The sequence below is a fragment of the Peromyscus eremicus genome, chromosome 4 (genome assembly GCF_949786415.1).
Source record: "Peromyscus eremicus chromosome 4, PerEre_H2_v1, whole genome shotgun sequence".
Taxonomy (NCBI): Eukaryota; Metazoa; Chordata; class Mammalia; order Rodentia; family Cricetidae; genus Peromyscus; species Peromyscus eremicus.
In genome coordinates this window covers 135,714,988-135,739,798 of record NC_081419.1, presented here as the reverse complement: position 1 = coordinate 135,739,798, position 24,811 = coordinate 135,714,988, and the positions used below count along the sequence as shown (strand labels likewise).

Here is a 24,811-nt window from a genome sequence, read left to right as displayed (position 1 = left end):
CTTTAAGCTTCACAAAACTCAAAATGCTTCTGGAAGAGTCACAGAATTATCATATTCTGATGAAAAAAATCACTCTGGGAAAGGATAAGTGACTGGTCCCAGGTCCTGGGTGATGGGCTGGGCAGCACGGATCCTTCAGGCTCCTCTTCACCCATTGGACGTGCTCTGCTTCCTCAGCAGGGCATGTCACCATACAGCTCCTGTTCTAGAGTTGACAGGTGTTATATCTGTAATGGCCAGGGCCCTGGACGACCAAGGAGGGTTCTCTGCTCAGCCTTCTTCAGACTTCCAGATCTTTCCATCTCTAGGAAGTGTTCAAAGACTTGGTGGCTTACAGAAGATGCATCTCTTGTGCTGGCCTTAGAGCTGAGTCAGCTTTTCAGCATGAGTTGTACGGGGCTCACGGTGGCTTGTTATTTGGGGTATTGCTGTTGGTACTCATCTTCAAAGCCATGTTACTGTTTCCCCCCTTTTCATTCTGCTCTCAGCTCCTGCCCTTCCAGAGTGAGAGCTCTACTAGATGCTTACAACAGTGAGGTAGGAGAGCTGTTGATGCAAAAAGAAAGGATGCTCAAGTGAGACCCACCCTCCCACCCCAGCCCTTCTATCCTGACCCTGACATCCCAACTGGCAGATACTCCTGGATCTTCCAGAGTTCATTAATTATTTTCATACTGAGCAATTCTTTTAAGAATGGATCCTGTGGTGATCCTAGGCTTTTTGGACGGGCTCAGATTGTGTTATTTGGTCCAATGCAATGAGGGACAATGTCTGTGGTCTGTCTGCTGTTTTCGATTTCCTTGTCCATTTCCTCCAATGTTGAGGTGGGAGGGCTTGACATGTGGGCATTTATGCTGCTGTTGGTTCCGTGCTTTGCGTTTTATTTACTTTCTCTGAGAGTCTTTGAGAATCTAAAAATTTATCACCTAATCCTGTCATCTTTTCATTTTACCTCAGTTTCTCTCTCTGTGGCTTTGTCCTCTTGTTTTAGAGAGAATATGTGTATGTGTGTGTGGGGTGGTGGTGGTGGATTTGTGTGTATATTCATGTAGAGGCCAGAGGCAAACTTCTGGCATTATCCCTCAGTTAAGTGTTAACCTTATTTTTTAAGACAAGGTCTCTGGGTCTCTTGCTGGCCTGGAACTCACCAATTTAGCCTGGCAGGCTGGCCAGCAACTCCCAGGGATTTGCCTATTTCCATTTCTCCAACTCTAGGATTATGAGAACACACCACCACACATAGGTTTTTCACTTAGACTCCGGGGCTTGAGCTCAGGTCCTTAGACTTGTACAGCAAGCACTTCACTGACTAAACCATCTCCCAGCCCCTTAACGAGGACATGTAATGCTCGCTAGTCCATGCTAGTGCTCTTTCCATTAAATGATAACAATGCTTTCTTTTTCTATTTCTCTTGAACTCATTTTCATAATTTATGATTCTTATTTTCCTCCCAAAGATTCTATTTCATGACTGTAGGTAGGGGCATCAGGAGAGGGAGAGAGAATCTAAACCAGGTCTTCTGTTGAGACCAGTGACATGATTAGATTCCTAATCATTAGATGTGGCATGTTTTTGAACTTGGGTGTTGACATCGCCAGTCTAGTTAATTCTAGGCAGAGGTTTAACAGTTTTCCTGTAGCTTCTAACAAGGATCTAACAGAGAAAGTTTGTCATTTGCATCTCAAAATTCATTTCAGTTTCTGTAATTGTATCGTCTTTTCTCCCCATCTTCTTCCCTGTTTCATTACTATGCTAGTTTCTTTTCACTCCCTCTGAAAGTTTCCCCCCTTTCCAGGAGTTTCATGGTCACTGAGGTGAGGTTCTAGAAGAGACAGCCAGGAGCTTCCAGCCAGATCCATCTTCAACGGAGTGCACTTGGCCAAGGTCATGTAGCCAGCTGGTGGCAAAGCCAAGTCTTTAATGCAAGGTTCTTTTCTCCCAGGCAGATCCTCAATCTTCAGGACCACCTGCCTCCTTGTCCTGTCAGGTCATGAGTTATTATGTGATTTAGCAAGTGGCAGCTTTGGTAGAAGTTCATTTCTGTTTCGAAGAGTTTTTGCCCGAGGTGAAGTCATGTTGGCGGGGGCTAAACTTCTGCTTTGGGCCTTTGCAGATTAAAAAAAAAATGTGCACATAGCTGAAAACTGCTAAGTGCTTGTTCTAGAGATGAGAAATGTGTTTGTGTGTCCTGGATGTGAACTTCAGGAATCCGAGAGGCCAAGATGATGTAGCTTGGAGGTACTGAGTCTGTTTTCTGCTAGGCACCTTGGCGAGCAATCTCCTTGCCTTTTGAAGTGGCCATCAAAGGGTACTTCTTTAATTCCTGGTATGGTGCCCCCTCTTCATTGGCATCTGCCTCTGCCTGGTGAGTTAACTCTGCAGGGAACCAAAGTGTCAATATTTGAGAATGGACAGGCTGGCTGGCTGAACTGAGGACAAGCTAATATAGTTGTCACAACAGTTAACCTCACCGGCCCCGAGACCAAAATCTGTGGGTTGACTCAGTACTGGCATTTGAGTGATTTAAGCTTCAAATTATTTGAGGCCTCTTTATGCTTTGGCCTTAAAATCCTTTTATTCGACATTTAATGCCCATCTAAGGTCATGGTAGAGGAAGCCCATCTGGCCACCACAGCCTGACTTGCCAAAGCTGAACTATTTGAGGGGTTTCCACAAGCAATTATATTTAGCATAATACTCAGACCTCAGTAAATATTTTATCTGCCTAGTTACCAGTTTGGTGATTTATGGAACTCTGGATGCTATTACCAGGCTTAATGAATGTGTGGGAACTTAGTCCTTACTTTAGATAATTAAATGTTAATATACTTATAAAATTAAAGTATGTGAACTTGTATCCATCAGCTGGACCTTGCTGTGTCTTAGGCTTTTGTAAGCATGACATTGTGAAATAGACAGATGATGGCCTCTGGGGAAAGAAAACTGTCAGGATCAGCAGACAGAGGGATGTGGACTGGATTCTGAAGTTGCTATGTTCTCAGTTAACTCATCTTCACAGTGATTAATTCCTGCCTTGTGGGATGTCTGCTATGATCCAGGAAGACCATGAGAACACCTGGCATTGGCTGGTGGTGGCACACACATTTAATCCCAGCACTCAGGAGACAGAGGCAAGTGCATCTCTGTGAGTTCAAGGTCAGCCTGGTCTGCAAAGCCAATTCCAGGACAGCTAGGTCTGTTACACACGGAAACCCTTTAAAAAAAATCAAATCAAAACAAAACAAAACAGCAATAACAACAACAACAACAACAACAACAACAACAAAGAGAAATACCTGGCTTGATGCTGGGGCCATAAAATACAATATTTAGTAAGGATCACTTTCTGTAGACATCTTATGGATTTGTATTAAATGTTGAAAGCGTTCTGTTATGAGAAGAGCCTAAGTGCATACCTCTCTAGCTGTTTATCTTTGTGCTTCACTATTGGTCTTCCCAGCTAAAATGTGAGCTCTATGGGAAAGAGAGGGCCATTTCTGTTTGTCTCTGCTTTATCTCAGATACCTAAAATAATGCCTTGCTTCCAGTAGACAGTTTATTGATGAATGAAATCCAAATGTGGGTTGTAAATCCAGAGGGTCATAGGGAGGAGTGGGGATTTCCAAGCTGCCCAGTTCCACTGGTGTTTCCACACAAAAGACATTTGATAGAGTTGACAGAGCTTGTGTTTGAGTTTGAACCAAAATTTGTCCTAATCACGACTCTTGTCTTTTGTAAGGTAGACACAGGGAAGTCATTTAACCACCTTCAGACTCAGGCTCTCATTTTGCAAAGCTGCACTTTACATCTCAAAGAGCAAATCAGGGTGGCTCTCAGGAAATTAAGGCAGTCCTCATCAGGAACATATGGGGTGGGCACAGAAGGCTGATTTTCCCAGGGTGGCATTTGAGGTCACTTTAAATGATGTGAGAGTAATTCCTACTGGGGTCTCTCAGTTCAGAAGCCAAGTTTGCCAGCCTCTCTCCTCCTCACTGGGTTCCCAACAGCTCTTATTCCCCAGATTCTCTCCCAGGTGAGTATGCTAGTTACTCCCTTCGGTGCTGTGACTAAATGCCGAACAAGAAGCAGCCTTGGGGTGGCAGTGCTTATTTTGGTTTGCAGTTTGGGGGGACACAGTCTATCATGACAGGAAGGCAGTAGAGAGTGTGCAGGAAATGGGGCCCGGCTGTAAGAGCTCAAGGTTAGAATCAACCTGCATATCGTTATCTTTTACTGAGTTTTGCCTCCCTGAAGCTTCGTCATTCATTCATTCATTCATTCATTCATTCATTCATTCTTGAATAAAAATGAACATAGGCTTCTTACCTTAGACAGGTGGACCTCCCACTGGAAGTTAGCAGATGAGTTGGTAAGCAACTGGAGAGTGTAGCTAGAGTGTAGAGGCAGCAGCCCCATCAAGCGTAAACCAAGTGGCATGGTAGAGAATAATTAGAGAGGGGAGGGGGGTATTTTTTTTTTTGTCTGAATATTTGAGAAGTCTTCTCCAGGGATTTGAATTTGAATGGAGAATCATTTGGAGTGAGCCTCATGAAGCCCCATGTATGATCGGAATGGGGAGAGCTGGAAGTGCAAAGATTCCGAGCGTGCCGGGATCTTGGCTTCAGCTTCTGAGGACTTCTGATGCTGAGGGCTCCGGCCAGAAACTTTGCTCTCCTTACCCCAAAGTATGGAAAGTTTTCTACCCGAGATGGGGCATGACCTATGGTCCTCTCTGTCTTTCGCTGCTCCCTCTAAATAAAAGTGAAAGAGACATCACTGTTGTGTGGGAAAAGATCAAAGATGCTCTTCTGGCAGCTTAGTGGGCGGAGGTCTGGCCAGGGGCCAGGGCTTCTGAGTTCTGTCCCAGCTCTGGACCCTTCTCTCTGTAGCCTTTGCACTTTTGTCTGTTTACCCACCTGTAAAATTAGTTGCTGGACCAGCTGATCCTTTGGTCTTTATGTTTGAGAGGGCAGTGGAGTCCTTGTGTCTGCTCCCATGCTGTTTGGGGGCGGAAAGAATTGCTGGTTAGTCAGGGCTTCTTTGCTGGCTGACTGGATTCTCTCCCTGACCCTTAGCTTGAGCCTTCTTTGTCTATTGTGACTGAAGATGACTCTTCTAAGAGTCATCCTCTCATTGGTAGGTTAAGGCAGAGAAAGCTTTCCATATTCTTTATCATAGTCTCTCCCAGTCATACAGTATTACAGTGCCTAGGTACAAATTGGTACCCAGTAGACTTGGGCATGAGAGAAGGTAGAGATCTGCTGCCACATGACACTGTGGGTTAGACAAAGGTCAGGCAGTCTGTAGAAAGAAGCTGATCTGAGGTTCTAATTTCCACTGCAACTGGGTATTATGAAGGAAGATACGGTCATGTTCTGGTAGGATTCAGAAGTCAAGGGGTTCTAGGAGAGGGCTTGCTTATTGCTTCTGTTACAAGTGAAGAAACATGGGCCATGGAGACTCTGTCTTGCCTGAGGGTGCTGAGGGTATTGGGGTTCCTGTGCAGTTACTTGTCACTATGGACACTGCCCATCCATCCAGGACACACAAGACAAACTTAGATATGCTTTGCTTTGAAAGATTTTTACAAGCTAAGTACATGTAAAACATTTAATATTTCCATTTTAAATTCATACACAGAGATTAAATATTAATGTATCAAGTACTCACCTGGTACCTACTGTGTGCCAGGGGCTGTTCCAAGTCTTTACAGATATTAAGTTCATTCAATCCTCTTAACAGTGCTAGGAGGTGGAAGCAATTAGTATCTTAGGCTTACAGATGACAAAAGGGAGGCCCATGGAGTTGACATCGGCCAAGGTCATATAGTTAGTCAAACAGAAGAGTTTAATGGCCGGCTCCAGGGTCTACAGTTTAACCATCCCCTGTGCTGTGTCTCCCTGGACCAAGAGTAGCTTCTTCCAAAGAAGGTAAGTATGTTTTTGAGTCACTAACTCAGTGCTCATCTTCATAGGATGAAACCAGAACCCAGCAAAGGTACAAGCAGATTGATTCTAATTTGAGGACATCACAGCCTCTGTTGCCCTATGGTTTTCCCATGGTGCTCTGCCTTGCCTTGATTTCCAAACACACTGCTGGTCTCAGAGACACTCCGCAGAAAGTTTATTATTCTTCCTTGAAATCTCCTGACTGGTTCCCATCTTTGTTACTTTCGTTTCTAGTGGGCCATATTGCTGCTCAGACCCTGACAAGGAAGAACCTGTTGATTGGGTCAGACAATATTTCCTTGTCCTTTGGGGAATGTCCATGCCATCAGAGAGGCATCATCTTATTTATAACAAATCCACCATCTGATGAGCTCTAAAACATCCTTTTTTTCTATTAGGACTATTGTTTCTATCTGTTGAGTCCATGAGTATTTGACATTGGATGACTTTATAAAACATTCTACTAATTGGATTTGTTAAAGCAAATAAATCAAACACTAATTGGAACGTGCCCTGCCATTATTTTTGCTTACTGAATTAGATATAATGGTGTGAAGGCCTTCTTATCATATTTGTGCACTTATTTAAACACCCCCCTGGCACACACTTTTGCAAATTCAATTAGATATTCAAAAAAGAAATTCAATTTATGCAAGGCTGGTTTACATTCATTCCGGGGGCAAGACTGCACTCCCCACGATACGCTGCTCACAATTAATAAGCCCTACTTAGATCCTGCCCAGCCTTCAGAGCATCTGTCGGCACAAGGGTAGAATCTCAATGACTCGGGGGCTGAAGCTCTTTAGATGTGTGTGTCCGTAAAACAGGGTTTGCTTCCTGCGCCTGCAAACTGTGGTTACTCAGGCCCCAACAGCTGGCTTAATGCACTGCTATTGCTCTCTTGATTTCTTAATTGTACAGCATGGTATTCTGTATTGTAGTTTTGTGCTGGCCTCACAAAGTGTATAACTGAACCTTCCTTGGATTTTGCCTTGGTTGGCAGACATGGTGTGATTTGAATTCAGCTGTGCCCTCCCTCTGATACTGTGTATGTCTTCTGCTCTGGTCTCCATTTTCTCGTCTGGGTAGTGGCAGCATCAGCTTTTCTAAGTCAGGGGTGCTTTTCTAAGTCAGGGGCCTTAGCATCTTCACTCAGGTGGTCCCTTTTTCTAGGGCCAGGTGTGTGGCATCAGAAGACAGTGGGCATGTCTCTCCATTTCCCAGAGAAAGGAAGAATCATTCTACATCTAAGAAATGGGAATTGAGTGTCAAAAATCACATTGCATCAGACACTCAGGTGATAGCAGGAGGTACTATATTGAAACTCAGTGATCATGTTAGCATTGGGAATGTCCATGCCACTGAATTAGGATTGTAGTCTTCATCTCAGACCTGAGTCTTCCCTAGCTTTTGTATAGCCCGAGAAGAACGGGTTTTGGATTTTTAAATGATTAGGATGATAAAGGAATGTTGTCTTATGACAAGTGGATTATATGCAGTTTTAGGTCCAGTGAATACTGGGTGTGGTGGTTCTCAACAGCAATCCTGGAACTTGGGAAGCAGAGGTGGGAGGACTGTGCATTTGAGGTTAGCCTGAATTATCTAATAAGAACCATCTCAAGTAGAACAAGATCATTCTATGTATGTATGTATGTATGTATGTATGTATGTATGTATCTATCTATCTATCTATCTATCTATCTATCTATCTATCTATCTATCTATAGAATACAGCTGTGCTGAGCATTAGCAACAGAGCTTGGGGCCACTGTGCTAAGCAGAACCAGGAGGTAGTCCCAAAGATTCCTGAGCTGCACAGGAATCTACATTCTGTAGAGTCCCCATTCCCTACATGGCATTGTGCATACTCCTTGGTTATATTAGTGACAAAGGTGAGAAACTGTAGCTAAGGTCCCAAATCACTTGACCACAGTTAAGTCCAAGTGATCAGATGAGCTATTCAGAAGAATGAAACCCTCCTTTAAGGAAGAGGTTGAAACAGAAGGCTCATGGCCAGGAACTGTGGGTAGAACCCATGAGCTGAGAGTCGCTGCTGGTGTAGCTATCCAGAGAGATTGGACCTCAGTCCTGCAACCTAAGGATCTGGATTCCACCAAAAGCCGTGTGAGTTCTAAAGAGAATCCCAAGGTCCCAAAAGAATACAGTTCTGAGGGCACCTCTTTTCCATCCTGGAAGAAGAGAAACAGTTTTGCCAATATCTGGGCTTGTGCCTTATAAATGCTGCAGATATCAAATAGGAGTTTTAGGTTGATGCATTTGTGGTAATTTATTACAAAATAATGGGAAATGAATTTACTGTTGTAGACTGTGTTTTGTCTTCCTTAGAGTCTTGTGTTGAAATCCATATGCTGAAGTCCCACTTCCAACATGATTATGTTTGAATACAGAGCCTGTGAAAAGGTTAGATGGGGTCATGGGGATGGGTAGGGTCAGTGCTCCCTATGCAGTGAAGAGATCCTAGAAGTCAAGCTTTCTTTGTGTAAGCATACCAAGGAAAGTCAGACCCTTGTGTGGAACTTTAGTCTCCAGAGCTCGAAGAAACAAATGTCTGTTTTGTATGACTTAGTTTATGGCATTTTGTTATGGCAGCGTGAGTGGACGAATACAACCCACAAAGCTGACAATATTTACTCCTTGATCCTTCATGGAAAAAGTTTGACACCCCATTCCAGTTAAAAAGTAATAAAAACTGGATAAATGGCTCATTAGTTAAGAGCAATTTCTGCTTTTGCAAAGGATTTGCATGGTGGCTCACACCTACCTATGAGTCCAGTTCCAGGGGATCCAATGCCTGCTGTTGGCCTCTGCAGGACCCAGGCACATGTACAAACATACATGCAGTCACCCACATTTATATATAGTATAAAAACAAATCTGAAAAATAAGAACAAATTTGATCACGTCTCTCTTTCTCGTTCCCTGTACCCATGTATTCTTGCTATATCAGGAGTCTATATAGCTCCTTCAGTGTTTAGTGTTAGCTATCTACACATCTGTGAGTGATACATGAAGCTCATACTATCTTCCAGCAAGGGACCTTCCTGCTTGATTCTGAGCTCCCAACTCCATCCCCGATCCTACCCTCTACATCATGGTCTCCATGTCAAGCTGAAGGTAAAGAGCCTGATCCTGTGCCTTGATCTCTAGAATTGAGGACTAGCGCAGTGTAGGCTTGCAGCAGTGAGTTATTTGGGGGTAGAAGACTCAAAGGCTGGCTCAGGACTGAGGAAGAGTGGTGTAGCTACCTCAACCAGTTCTGCTTAAAAGGAATGTTAATTGCTGTGGTGTCCTAGTCTAATGACTAAGTGTGTGTGTAGACTGAGATAGTCTGGGTTCAAAGTCAAGCTTTGTCACTTGAGATTTGTGTGATCCTGGGCAACAGTTTTGGAGCATTCTATGAGTTAGTTTCTTCATGCATGTCATGGCCATCAGTGAGCATGTCTAGCTCATGCAGTGGTTGTGATAATTAAATGACTATTATAGGTGACCAGCACCATGCTTGGCACAGAGTACTATCTATGTTATCATCCCTTAGATTAGCATCTGCTCCATAGCATTCTTCCTCTGTCCTTTCGCCCTTGTATCACCATTCCCTGACCCCAGAGCATTGCCCATCATAGTTGAGCCCATAGCAGGATAATCTCCCAGCACCTGTTGCTACAATTCTAATTTCTCTGCTGCTGCTTCTAGTCCTATCTGTCTGTCTGTCCTGTTCTCACCTTCTCTCTTCCAAGGTGGCCTGATGGTTTCTTTTTAGCTCACTATTTGACTTCCCTTCTCACTCAGTTTCAAGTCTCCACCTTTGCAGAATTGGGATAAATACTCTTAAAAGGCCCAGCCTGAACACTGAGCCCCCAGTCCCTCTCCTAGTGAAAGGTTCACTGAGTTCACTGTGACCCCTAAGACAAAGGCATAGATGGACTGCATTTCCCTGTGAGGGCTCCAGCCTGGCACTTCACCATGAATAAGGTCCACTTTAATGTATTCAACTACTCATTGCATAAAGTCAAGCCCATGCTGTGGCTTGACTTTGGTGGAGACTCCCATGGCTTGCTTATGTTCTCTTAGATCTTTGGAACCTGGAACTGGAATGACACCATCCTGTGACCTCAAATGTCTCACATCCTATGCCACCAGAGGTGTTATCTGAGCTCCATGGGCATGGTGCTCTGTGAAGTTCTAGTATGTTCTGTTCTAGCTACACAGGCCAGGGTAGGAAGTGTTTCTTTGCTACCCCCATGCCAGATCGCCTCAGTTTCTGGTCATGTTTGTCAACACTGTGAGTTTCTCCACAAGTAGTACTGATCATATAGAGCAAAACCAAAGGCAAATCTCTACCTTTTTAAAAATAATTTTCTTTTTTTATGTTTGACCTAGTTTCCTATCTTTACTTAGCTTCACGGCTGGATATTAAAGGCACCACTTTCTATTCTAGAAGAAGCAGGATGAGACTCAGAGTCTGAATATGGAGTATTCTAAAAGAGGTGTGCTGGAGCATTGGGAAGCTTCGGTTCCACAATGCCAGTGCTAGTGCCCCGCTTCCTCTTCTTCATGTGTTTGAGCTGTTTCTAGGGGGTCCATGATGCTGCTTCTGAAAGATGGGATAGGCGCATCACCAGTTGAAGATAGTGTGGGTAATGGCTGATCGCAAATGGTTGATAATAAAAAGGGATGTCACTGTTGTTATTGCTAATTGTGATGTCATGCTTTTTCTCCAGCTGGTTAAGTCCCTTGGGAGTTCTGCGATGAGGTTCTGTGTAGAAAGGGAGCCAACAAAGCCATTTTCCTAGAACAAGAACTGACAGGTGACAATCCCTGGGCAAAATGTGCCCATCTCCATTATTATATATAAAGTTTTAAGAGAACACAGCCACATCTGCTTGTTTCCATATTGGCTATGGTTGCTTTTGTATTACAAAGGCAGGGCTCAGCAGTTGTGACAAAGACCATGTAGCCACAAAGCTAAAGAGATTTACTATTTAGTCCTTTGTAGAAAAGTTTGCCAAGCCCTGTCTTTGAGAAGGGGGTTGGAGTTTTCTGCTTCCATATGCAAACAGATTTACATATACATCGACACAGCTCACATACAGTGCCTGGCACACAGCAGAAGGTAACACATCTTTCGTCCCTCTTCTGAACTTAATTCTGCTCTGGGATACATAGGATCCTATCTGAGAAATGCAGAGGCAGGCACATTTATATTTTTATTGAATTCTTTTCCTCTCTCATTTTCAAAAGAAGAGCTCATGTTTAAAAAAAAATTCTGATTGGCACTATAAACCTTATTTATGCTTTAATGTCTCCTAAAGTATGTATCCCCGCACAATTTTTACTCCCTTACAGATGCTGATATGCTATACATTACCAAATCCAAATGGATTTTCAAAATCCAATTTCCTTGCTACAGTCTTCCATTTCTCTGTTGACTTTATGTTTGACTTGCCTCAGAGCATCTGGGGTTTTTGCCACATTTTGACCTCAACCTGCCCAATGAAATAGCTCATCTGTTCAAGAGGAGAGTCCTTGGGTGGTGGTTGCCATTCCCTGTCCTCCTGTGATTCTCTGAGTCTCCATCATGCTTGATGGTGGCAGCCTGAGCTCGATCTTGGGGCGGATGTAGAGGCAAAGGTGTTATTTCCTCCCCAAATGACTGTGCTAGATTTGACAGCAGTTACCTGACACTGTCTGCTGACACCTAAGGGTCTGAATAAGGTCAGTGTCCAAATGAGTTTCTTTGGGGAGTCTTTCCAACCGTATATCTTCCTTAAGTGGCCTGCCACAAATGCCTACAGAGATGGCTTGGCCTTTTGTGTTATGGTCTCTAGGGAAGACAGATAGATGTAACTTTTGGATGATCAACATCACCTACAAGACATCTTAAGGACATGAGGATTCGATGAATGATTCCTGCACTGGGTTCGGGGGGAGCTTGAATTTCTTCTCTTCTTTCCTGGTGACTCCTAAGGAACATGTCCATGGCAACATGGTTTATTGCCATTTCTGCATCTCTATGGCCCCTGGGGGTTCCTGGTTACTTCTGATCCTCTAGAATACTTAGATGTTATGACGAGAAGGTTCCTTGTGGCTATCTTGTTCCTGTATACCAGAAACTAAATGGGAATGGTTAGGAAGTTGTCTCTAGCAGGTTATGTCACCTGCTGTCAGAGTGCCCAGTCTCAAGCTCATGACCACTCTGATTCTTTATCTGTTGTCCGAGAGGAAGAAAATATGGTAATGATTGCTTAAGAAATCATCCTTAAGTATATATTTCTCTTTAGTAGTTTGAAACACTGCATCAAGCCACATGAGCAGGGAGGAGGTATCTATGTTGGTTGGCACTGGGCACAGTGGTTTGTTTCTCCTGATGCATGTGTTTGAGTGATGCTATCAATTTATATTGAAAAGGATTATGAGAAGCATTCTCATGAGACTCACTGTGCACTTCTTGTGTGGATGTAGTTTCAGATAGGGGTGGCGTTTCATTACGGGATATGAGGTTCGTCACGGATATTCCTTGTCTGATCTGTGTTCACGGACTGGTTGTCATTTTCCTCAGACAGTTTGGCGTTTATTATAAAAACACAGTATCTGGTACCTGGGAAACTTTCCCCATTGACAGAGGAGTCAGGAGCTCAGAGTCAGGCACATAGCCACGTTTAGGCAGATGGGCATGTACGAAATTAAATCATGGTTCTCCAACTCCCTCCTTCTACCTACCCAGCTTTGCTATTCCTTTTCCCGGTCCTCACTGTCACCATGCTACACATCCTGCTTCTGAATATACTGGGCTGATGCAGCGGGATGGTGACCAGTGAGACAGCGTCTCCTCAACATGCTCTGCACTCTAGGTTTCACACAGAGTGCAAATGGAAACTTATATTCCTCTGGTCATATTCTCTTCTTTGCTGAGAAGCTGGGAACCCTGTAAAAGTCCTTACTGTGGGACTGGCTGAGATGCAGGTGTGTGTGTGTGTGTGTGTGTGTGTGTGTGTGTGTGTGTGTGTGTGTGACAAAGGAGCCTGTATCTAGAACTGTTTTGTGATGAGATATTAAGATATGTATAAGCCATGACAAATTCTGGCAGAAAGCAGAGTCTAGCTATCCTAAGAAAACAGTAGCTCCAGCTAGAATATGGTGCTGCCCTTGATTGCTCTTCTTGAAGGAGCCTTCTGCTGTCACTCCTTCTTCTTTGGTTACTACCTCTTGCAGCCTCAGCCACGAAGGCCCTTGCAGCATCAGAGAAACTGACAAGGACTGCATGGCAGAGATACTTTCTGTATGTAGCGCCCGTCTCTAAGAGTTTGGCATGGTGGAGGGTCATTATAGTGCAGATCTGCTTCCAATTCATGGTTAGAAATCGTGTACCACTCCAACTTAGTGATTCTCTCACCCACTCCCAACTGTGGCCTCTGTAGTGCATGTTTATATTTGTAATTATCCTTTAACGTGCTTGTTTGTTATTGGTCTGCCTTACTAAGCTTCATACATCTCTCTGGAAAACACTGTGAGGCCAGTGCCAGCATGCTATCTGTTCTGTCACATGAGACATGGTTGAATTAGAGAGTCCCAACACAAAAGCAAATCGTTTTCTCTCCACCAGTACATCAGTCATTTCCCACGCTCTTTTTACTAAAGAAATTTCCCACTGATCTTACTGCAGATTTCAGTTTTGGTTGTGCTTCTTGGCTCTCTTAGATGTTTGCTTGTGTAACTCTTTTATTTGTTGCAAAGCACTCCTCAACCCCTGCATCTCCTGAATGGGTTCAGCCCTTCATTGCTTAGCCCAGCATTCATTGGGGTATCGTCAAAACCTGCTCAAGTGACTATAACAAAATACCTTAAGCTGAATGATTTATAAAAAATAGGAAGAAAATTTGTTCACAATTCTGGAGGTTTGGAAGTCTACAGTCAAGACAGCAACTGACCCAGGGTCTGGCGACAGCTTCTTTTCCACATTGCCTCCTCTTCATTTTATTTACATTTCACTAGTTTTGTTTAATTATCACACAGAATCATAGATTTGATTATGACATTTTCACATGCACTTTGTGCTCATTGATCTCTTCTCCTCCCCCTTCTCCATCCCCCTGGTCCTCTCCTGTCATCCTTTCTCACAATAGGCCGTCTTTTGCTTTCATGTCATATGTATTCTGTTATCCTCTTGACCTTCCCTCTTTGACAGTTTCTCACTTGACAGAAGAGGTGAGCATGCTCCCTCGTGCCTCCTTTATCCAGCCCCTATATGAGAGCCAAACCCTCATAACCTAAGTGTCTCCTTAAAATCCCTCCTCGTAATAGCACTTCCTTGGGGGTGAGTTCCAACATAGGAATTGGAGGAGGACACAGACACTGCAGTGGATATGGCTCAGCTTGTGATGGGGACAGAGGGGTGTTTAGAGAAGGGCAGTCCTGAACACCAGTGAGACAACACAGAGAAGAGGCGGACTAGAATGTGAGTGGGTATGTGTGGATGACCAGCCAGGAAGCCACTGCAGGCTCAGGCTAGTGGGCACCAGCTCCTTTTGTGGACCAGGCTGTGCTCCCTTTGGGATATCTTTCCTCCGACCTTCCACCTGGGAAAATTCTCTTCTCCTCCAGCACCCTGTGAACTCTCTCCTTCAGAGTAGTGGGCTCCCGTTTCTGGTCACAGCAGCTCTCCTTATTGGAGCCTCTATTCTAATCTTTTATCTCTTTCAATGTCACCTTGAACGGACTTACAGCCCAAATATATGCTAAGTTTATCCTTGCCAATATGAAATGGACACAGTATAATATCAGGTGATGGATGGTTTGAACTTTAGGGGAGACTCTAGAAGCACTTACTGTTGACTTTCTCATCCTCCAAATGCATGGTTGTCTAATTCCTCATCGGCTTCTTTAAACACCATGAAGCATGGGTTTTCAGTCTACATTTACAGGGGAGAAGGTGTGTGTGGGGGTTCAGAGTATATTCTGTGTTCACTTTTCATAGTCAATCCATTGAAGGACATATTACAAGGTGGATATTTCCTTCCACAGGTGGGGAAACCGAGACCCCACTCCCCACCCCAGGGATGAACCAGGTGGCCAAAAAATCACAGTTTTGCAAAGCTGAGGTGTCATGTAGTCCTGCTGTACTCTGAAGTTCCTGTTTATTCTGCAGCATCCCAGCACCCCTTGCCTGTAGCAGGAAGCCATTACAGAGACATGCCATGGCATTCACTTTTCCTACTCAGAATGAGACATTGCTATTTACTTTCTCAGGAAGTCAGATTGCAATCAATGTAACTAGCCTTATTAACTTTCTTAAATGCTGGGGTAGGGGCAGGGCTCTCAGATGCTAGAACCTTTCTTGGGAGCACCAAAGCAAATATAAAAATCTAATTTGCCTGCTTTTGGTTTCTTCTTCTTCTTCTTCTTCTTCTTCTTCTTCTTCTTCTTCTTCTTCTTCTTCTTCTTCTTCTTCTTCTTCTTCTTCATCTTCTCCTCCTCCTCCTCCTCTTCCTCTTCCTCCTCTTCCTCCTCCTCCTCTTCCTCTTCTCCTCTTCTCTTTCCCCTTCTCTTCTTCCCTACCTCCTTCTTCTTCTTTTTGGTTTGGTTATTTTTTTCCTCCAACATCTCTCTAGAGTTTAAAATTCAAACCTATAAATGAAGAGCTGATTGGGAAGGGGTAATTAACTAAGGTTCTTGTATGGGCTATACTTACCCATCTCTCTTTTGTCTACAGGTGGCTGTTCTTTTGATGAGCACTACAGCAACTGTGGATATAGCGTGGCTCTGGGGACCAATGGGTTTACCTGGGAGCAGATTAACACATGGGAGAAGCCAATGCTGGACCCAGCTGTGCCCACAGGTATGTGACCCATCATGTTTGGGGCTGAGATGGAGGTGGCTGGCTTTTACAGTGGCTCACAACAGGGAGGACCTTTTTATGGATTGAAGTGAGAGAACAGTAGGTTAATATATAGGTAATGAGTTGTCCATCTTTAGGCATGTCCAGACAAGGCTAACTGAGTTCTTTAGAATGGAGTGATAGTTACATGCCATCAGGATCCAGAGACTTTTGGGATTATTTTTACTTGGAGATTTTTAAGCTCTATCTATGCACAGGGTATCACTGAGTTTTGCTGTGGGGTCTGATGGTAATGACGTTTTAGAAAGATGAATTTGCTCCTTTCCTCTATGCCACATAAGCATGGGTTGTACACACACATCTTGGGATTTCCACTGTTAAATTATTACTACTTTGGTGAGTGCCCTAATATCCAGAATCCCAAGCTTATTTACCCAATATAAATTCTTGATGGATGCCTACATGAGGCAGGCCTGTGAGAGATGAACCTGCTGGGTTTTAGGGAATGTATTTGGAGGAGGTATATACATACTCAATGAGAACACTCAGAGTTAGTAAATTGGGCAGGGCATACCAACAAGTTTGCCTGGTGATGTAAACCAAGATGTGCTATATCCCTGTGAAAATTAAGATCATCCTTTTGAACAGTGGGAAAGCTAATTGGCTATAGGACATGAGAAGACATTGCGGAGACTTCCTGGCCTGTGACTCCATGTAGTGCATATACTGTCTTATATTCCACCAGCCCCTCAGCCCTCCCTGAGGCTCACCCATGTTATTCTTTGCTAGTTCAACCTGGCCTTAAGCACTAGAGTTCTTTGGGCTTGTTCTGTACTCTCCTCATGGATAGCTTCTCTAACACCATTGATTCAGGTTCTATCTGAACACAGATAATGACAGCATCTGTGATTCCCACTGCCATGTCCTCTTAGCCAACTCTGGGAAGAGGGTTTCTTGATGTCAGTAAGTAGAGGCAGAGATGATAGAATCTGGAGGAAGAAGTGTCCTCTCTGACTTTGAGCTGGGCTCCAAAGCAGGAGATCCCTGGCTGGATTTGTATAGTTCCTACTAAGGCATGCATCATATCTATTTCTCAGGAGTATCTTGAGTTCAAGGTTATCTCAAAAAGAAAGAAAGAAAGAAGGCTGAGGTACTAAATTGGAAATTTCAGGTTAGGTGGAATCTTATTTTGCCTGATCAAGGGTATCAATTGTCACATGTCCCAGTGACTAAGGCAGTGTGGGAAAACTATATCTGTTGCCCCATTATTTTTTAGTAATGCTGACTTCATTCCTGCAGTCCCAGTTATTCATCCCATTAGGATCCCAAGAGCTCAAAACACTTGTGCTTGATTAATTAAGTAATTCCAGGGCTGGCCTGGAACTCACTGTGTAGATCAGGCTGCTGCTGAATTCATAGAGATCTGTCTGCCTCTGCCTCCTGAGTGATGGCTTAATAGTGTGTGTCACCATCCCTACATGTTCTATGCTCTCTTGGCCATCTTTGAGTTTGATCAAATCTGGATCTTACAGTATATATATGTGTGTGCATATGTATGCATGTGTGTATGGGTGATGGGTGTGCATGCATCCATGTGTGTATGCATCAGTGTATAAATGTGTATATACATGAGTGTAAGTGCATATATGTGTACATTTGTATGCATTCTAGTATGTGTGTGTGTGTGTGTGTGTGTATTCATACACATACATGTGTTTTCTGTATCATTAGCCCACTCAAAATCATGTAGCATCTTGTGGATCCAACATTTTCAAAATTGGCCTGCCTGCTCCCTCTCTCCCTCCCTCCCTCCCTCCCTCCCTCCCTCCCTCCCTCCCTCCCTTCCTTCCTTCTTTCCTTTTTGAGATAGCCTTAAACTCAGGATCTTCCTCTTAAGTGAAGGGCTTGCAAGTGTCTACCAATACGCCTAGCTGAAAGTGATCTCTTCGTTCACCCTTTCCCCTTGTGTGTCTACTCTCTGGAATGATTCAGAAGCCAGCAGCTCTCCTTGTCTCCCCTGTCCCTGTTTGGTAGCCTCTTCATCCTAACGTCTCCTCAGCTCCGGCTACTGTAGGTTTGCCTGGTTCCTTCGCCTAGACTCTCCTTTTCTGCTGCAGACCACCTCTGCCTGTCTTCTGGGAACCTGGGGACCTTTGTTCTGGTTCTTTGAGTTATTCTTTTGAGTTCACTCCACACAGGAGCCAAAGAGGTTCTACTGGGATACAGGACTGTCTGTTCCCCTTTGCCCCTTCCTCCCTCTCCAGCTTCTGTCTTGAGGACTTTGAGGTCCCCTGCTGCTCTGAGAAGACAGAGACGCCTGTCCCCTCCAGACCCTGACAGCTTATCTCCACCCTCACCACTTCTGCTTCCCCTATGCTTGCTTCATATTGGCTCCTATCCGTTGCCGGAAAATTCCAACTCCCCTGCCTGAGGAACTCACGCACAGCAGTCCCAGTGCCCTGCTGTCCCTACTCTCCCCATTCAGTCTGGGGTGGCTCTTGGTAAAGACTCCTGTAAATGTAGCACATTTCTCCCCCCCCACACATTGTGGCTAAGGTTCCTTGTCCTCAGACGAGAGATCCATGTGACTGGGGACCACAGCAGCCTTGTTCACAGCTTCATCTTCAGCACCTGTGGGATGTGGTGTGACATACAGAGCATCCGTGGCACAATGTGCGGGAAGGGTTCGTGGATGGGGTCACTTCCTGGAGAGCTTAGTAATAAAGGCGTGAATGACAATTTAAAGGCCCATGGCACTCTGCTTCCTGATCACATGTTTATCCTGATCACATCCCCTTCCCATTTTACAGATAAAAAACCAAGGTTCTGGGAAACAACCTGGTAAGATTGCTGCCTCCTCCTCCCCTCCCACTCCCCCTCCCTAAGGCATGATCATTACTTCTAATCTTAATTTTCTCAGCCCCTTATTATAGCAGAGTGTCATTTCGTAAATATTGGATCATGCTAATACAATCTTCTGAGCATTCCTAATAGAGGCATTTGATAGTGATCGCTGGAATGAGTCTGTCAGGAGGCGCCTGTGGATCTCAGCAGCTCCATGTGCTGCTCAGGCTGAGAGGCATGGAAGTGAATTTGGATTAGGAGAGAAACTGTTCTCACAGACAGCAGCTGAAATCTTACTCATGTTCTGTAGTCCAGTAGCTTCCATCTCTTCTGAAATCTAGCTTGAGTCTGTTTATTCAGATGTTCCTCGCTGTTTATTGATCCCCTCTATGCGACAAGCTCTATGTCATACTTGGCCTGGGTGAATTGGATCTTGTCATTTTGGAGCTTAATCTCTTTAGTGGCTTGGCCTTTAAGAAGACCATGATTCACACAATGTGAGACCTATCCAGTCCTGGGCCATCTAGTGTCTTTTTCAAATGCCATTCCTTACCTCTCAGTGCTCCAGATACCCTGACTGGTCTGATGATCGGACATGTCACTTTCTTTCCTGGCGAGGGACCTTTCAACATGCTCCTTCTGATCACTGGAATGGCTTTCTCTACACTTTATCATTTTCTTCAAGTCTCAGCTCATGCAGCTTCCCGTAGAAACCTTTCCTCACTGCGCAGCTGAAGGAGGTGTTCTCAGGTATCTAATTGTAACCTCCAGTTCTTTGCTTTCAAAGCCCTGTTACAGACCCAATGTTAGCATTGCAACACCTGCAAGAAAACACCTAAGAGAAGCAACTTAAAGGAAGAGACACTTATGAGAGGTCAGGCCAAGGTGAGCTGGATCCATGGCTTTGGACCTGAGGTAGGTCCAGCATTCAGAACACCATGCAGCGCAGCGAGGGTGTGAAACAGAGGACCCCTTCCCGCATGGAGTCCAGGCAGCAAGAAGGCAGAGAGAGGAAGTCATGTCTTCAGTGATGTTTGTCCCCTAGTCTGGCTCAGTTTCCTCAGTCCCCCCTATTTTCTAGTAGTCCACTCAATTGTTAATCTATCAGTAAATGAATCCATTGGTTAGGGCCCTCATGATTCAGTTACTTCGCCAAATTCTCACTTCTGAATGTTGCAGTGGGGACCAAGCCTTCACACATGGGCCTTCTAGAGGTAATTCAGATCCAAACCACAACACACATGACAGATTAACTTATTCCAGTCTTGTGCCAGAGCTGAGCAATGCTGGCACCTGGATGCTCCTGACTCAGTTTTCTTACTTCTCACTGGGAAATCCTTGTGAGAGCTCCCTGGAGATGGCTAGGTGAGTGTGAATTGTCAGCCTAGGCAGGCCTCAGGCAGTGTTAGCTGTTTCTAGACTATTTTCTGGTCCTTGAACCTTCTGGAAATATCAGAGTAGGAACACCTGAGATCTTGTGCCTCCCTCAAGCCCACTGATACCCAGTGCTCCTTCACAAGGGAGAGACATCTAGCAGCCGATCTGGCATGAGTCAGAAAAGGCCAAAGAAGCTTCTCACTTCCCAGGATGCATTGCTACCTGAGAAAGGCTGTAGTTCAGCTCCCTGAATCCAGTACTATCCCCCATCACACTCTTCCTCATCTTCTCTGTGGAGAAGTTCTTGGGCCAGCATTCCAGGCTTCAGACCCATTTTCCATGACTCATGGCTATGGTTCCATCACAGAGGAATAGAATTAGGGGTACACCACCCACAAACCCTCTCTAGGTCTCTGTCTTATGTAACTGGTAGCTGCCATACTTACCCTTGGCGTGGGCTAAAGGTTTCCATACAGTGATCCTGAGGTTCATCCAGAGGGCATCCTTCAGGGAGAGACATAACAATGCAAGTGTTGTAGGTGCTGTGTGTGTGTGCACACGCACACATGCATGCACGCACATGCAAGTGTGCTAGTATATTGGTATGGTATGTGTATATATGCCTGGATGTGCATTTGAAGGTTAGCCTTGGGTATCTTCCTCAGTTGCTCTCTACCTTGTTTTGTTTTTAGAGAAGATCTCTTTCCTTTACCTGGCCAGCAAGCCTCAAGCATCTTCCTTTGTCCAGCCCTCAGTGCCAGGATTCTACGTGCATGCTAATACACTGAGCTTCTTTATGTGGCTTCTAGAGCTCCATCTCAAGAGATCATGCTTACATGGCAAGTGGTTTACTCATGGAGCTACATCTCCATGCCCATAGGTGTCATTTTAGAAGGTTAGAGTCTGAGGTGGTAAGGTCTGGGTGGTTCCTTGTCATGTATATAGGACATTATTTAGGTGTCAAGAAAGAAGTGGGGCTGACTCTCAGGTCACACTTCCATGTTCACAAGAAATTCTATGTTTCTCATCTTTATATCATCTTGACTTTGATTCTGATCCTACAGGGAGTCAAGATCTTAAAGTTTAGTCATTTATTCTGTGACTATCTTGAGACTTATGCTGGTCATTATGATTTCCTCAGAAAGCCTTCTGCTACACCCCCTTAATCCTTCTGTGGTGGTTTGAATATGTATGGCTCCCTTAGATTCATGTGTTTGAATGCTTGGTGATAGAAAGTGGCACTATTAGGAGGCGTGGTCTTGCTGGAGTAGGTGTGGGCTTGTTGTAGGAAGTGTGTTACTGTGGGGGCAAGCTTTGAGGTCTCATATGCTCAAAGTACACGCAGTGTGGCACAGAGTCTCCTTCTGCCTGTGGATCAAGATGCAGAACTCTCAGCTTCTTCTCCAGCACCATGTCTACCTGCATGCCACCATGTTTCCCTCCATAATGACAATTAACTAAGCCTCTGAAACTGTAAGCTAGCCTCGATTGATTAAATGCTTTTCCTTATAAGAGTTACTGTGGTCATGGTGTCTCTTCACAGCAGTAGAAACCCTAACTAGGACACCTTTCACAATCCTTCTTCTTTCTGAGTCTGGGAGCCCTTTTCTGCATCTAGCTGGCCCTGGTACTCACTCAACATCCTGTCTTTGGCCTGACCCTTCTTAAGTACTTCTGCAAAAGGGTGGCCCAGCAAGTTCTTCTCTGAACCCTTCCAGGATCGGAAACTTCCTCCCTCCCCTGCTTAACTCCCCCAAAATGCAGCCTTCTTGTTCCAGCCTTTCTATAGCTTATGACAAACTCTCCACAGTCTTAACTTTAAGTAGCTTCTCTCTGGACCACACACATCCGGGGAGAACAGAGATATGATGTAGCATGAATTTTAAAAGTTCTTATTAATAAAATCAAACCTGAGGCCAGTTATTGGGGTCAATGCTGGTAGATCAGAGAGACAGAACAAGCCACAGCTACCTCACCTTGCCATTTCCTCAGCTGGTCCTGTTTCCTCAGACTGGAAGCCTCTGAGTCCTCATCCAGAATGAATCTCAGCTGAACTGTGTTGCTCCAAAGCCTGAAAGATTAACCAGACAAATGCTTCTAGTTTCTGGTCCTCACGCCTTATATACCTTTCTGCTTTCTACCACCATCCCTGGAATTAAAGGCTCGCTTTCTGGGATTAAAGGCATGTGTTACCATGCCTGGCCTTTTCAATGTGGCTTTGAACTCACAGAGATCCAGAGGGATTTCTGTCTCTGGAATGCTAGGATTAAAGGTGTGAGTGCCACCATTTTCTAGCCTTTGTATCTAGTGGCTGTCTGTTCTCTGACCCCAGATAAATTTATTATGGTTCACAATATTTTTGGGGAACACAATACCACCACAATATACCAAGCTTAGTAGTTACCTGAATGGAATGTTAGAAAGGACAGGAGCTGGGGATAATCCAGGAAGAGCATGGAACACTCAGCAACAGGCTCACTTCTACCCATCAGTTGCTTGTGGGAGTAGATACAGCTTCCACAATGGCTCTTGGCTCTCCTTTATGCCTTTGACCTCCCAGGCCACATATCTCCACCTTTCTCTAACTGCTAGTATTTATGGAGGACTGTCATCAGCTATGGACTGAGCTGTGCCTCCTCAGAGGGCATGTAGAAGTTCTAAATGCTAGTGAATACTTGTGAATTTGATCTTATTTGGAAATGATTTGGAGTTCTTATTTCCATGATTTCATTAAGATGAGGCCATGCTGGTTATGTTGGGTGTCAGTCTAATATTACTGATAGGAGGTCTTAGGGTTTCTATTGCTGTGAGAAAACACCATGACCAAAAGCAACTTGCAGAGGAGAGGGTTTACTTTATCTTACAACTCTCAGGTTGCAGTTCCTCACTGAGGGAAGTCAGAGGAACTCAGGGCAAGAACCCAGAGGCAGGAACTGAAGCAGAAGCTGTGGGGAAGTCCTGTTTAGTGATTTGCTTCTCATGGCTTGTTCAGCTTGCTTTATTATACCATCCAGTGCCACCAGCATTTGGGTGGTGACCCCAATAATGGGCTTGGCCTTCCCACATCAATCAGTGGGAAAATTTCCCAGAGGTTTGCCTATTGGCTAATCTCATAGAGGCATTTTCTCAATTGTGCTTCCCTACTTTTAGATATGTCTCAGTTTATGTCAAGCTGACAAAACCCAACCAGTGCATTGGGGCAGAGACACACAGATCCCAAGAGGTCACATGAAGATAAAGGCAGAAATTGGAGTGATGAACCTATTAACCAAGGAAGGCCAATGATGTCCAGCAGGCAGGGGCTAGACAAGGTAGCAAAAGCTTCTTTCCTGAAGTAGGAACATGGTTCAGCCAACAATTTGATTTTGAACTTTTGGCCTTCATAACTGGAAGAGAATAGGTTTCTCTTGTCTACAGTTACCAGTTTGTGGTAATTTGTTATAATACCTAAGAAAGCTAAAGCCTAGTCAATCCTACATCAGTGCCCTGCCCATCCCCCTGCCCAGGGCACCTTTTCCACACAGGAACTTACCAGAGGGCATTGGAAAGGCTAGAAGCTATTTGATCTAATTTTCAACTCCCCAGGAGTTCAGAGATATTGTCACCTTTTCATTTCGGAGTGTACTGGGTCCCAGAGAATTAAATAACTGATCCAAGATCATGGGAGCTCCATGGCAAAGGAGGCAGACTTGGAATCCTGAACAATGAAATATAAATTGTGTGCATGTTTCTGTCATCAACTGAGTATCTTTTTAAATGATTTCTATTTGCAGTGTGATTTATGATGGTAAAAACAATGCATATTCATGCAGGGGCTATGCACAGTAGACATAGCTACAGAGAACAAAGTGAAAGTCATGCATGCATACAAATACACATAAATATGTTTCTTCATATGCTTTTTGAAAAGCATTTTCCCCTGTCATTAAATATTTCTCAAATCATGTTTTCTAAAAGCTTCAGGGTTTTCCATTCCAATGAATGTTCCACAATTTATTTAACAACCCTGTCTCATTGCATATTTAAGTTCCTTGTATTTACTTCTAAACCACATTGCAGGCACTGTTTGTGTGCATACACCAGTGTGTTCATCTCCAGTAGGACTTACCAAGTTTGCTTTCCGTGGTATATATTTCTCTATTCCCTTATGTACCCCCAAACCAGAATGGTTGTGCATTATTTTTGAGATTTGGGCAAAGAACACCATCCACATGTCAAACATGGTTGGGAAAATGCTTTGTGAATCCTAAAGCAGGAAAGGAGTTGGGATCTGATGGTAGTCTGCTCAGAGTAACGGAGTAGCTCATGGCTTGATTGCTATGCTAGATGGATGGAGACAACTTTCCAGTGGGTTTCAGACAGAATTAAATATGTGGAGATGGACATTACCTATAGAAAGCATCATGGGATTGCTAGTGCTGATTGGATGGATGGAAAGCTTGTTCATGGTCTGTGTACTAAGCTAGCTTTTGTTGTATTTCAGGCAAGGTCAACAATGTACTTGTATCTGTCACCACAGTACTGGGACTTAATATGTAATTGTCAAATTAATTGTGTGTAATTGTGCATATATGTGTGTGTGTGCATGCATGTGTGTATATGTGTAGTTGTGTACATATGTGTGTGCACATATGAATGTGTGTGCATGAATGTATGTGTGCATGAATGTGTGTGTGCCTGTGTTTGTGTGCATGTATGAGTTTGCCTGTGTGTGCATGTGTATGCATGTGTATATGTGGAAGCCAGGGGACATGGAGTACCTTTCTTGCTTGATTGCTGTTCTCTTCT

General features: G+C 44.2%; 1 protein-coding gene across 1 annotated transcript in view; it reads left to right on the top strand.

Moving 5' to 3' along the window:
• The first annotated feature begins 14,856 nt into the window (after positions 1–14,856).
• Positions 14,857–24,811, top strand: part of Ptprt (protein tyrosine phosphatase receptor type T) — an 805,504-nt gene continuing 795,549 nt past the window's right edge. Inside the window, exons 1-2 of the mRNA XM_059258971.1 lie at positions 14,857–14,896; positions 15,677–15,802. Coding sequence (XP_059114954.1) covers positions 14,857–14,896; positions 15,677–15,802 — 166 coding nt within the window. The remainder of the gene's footprint in view (positions 14,897–15,676; positions 15,803–24,811) is intronic.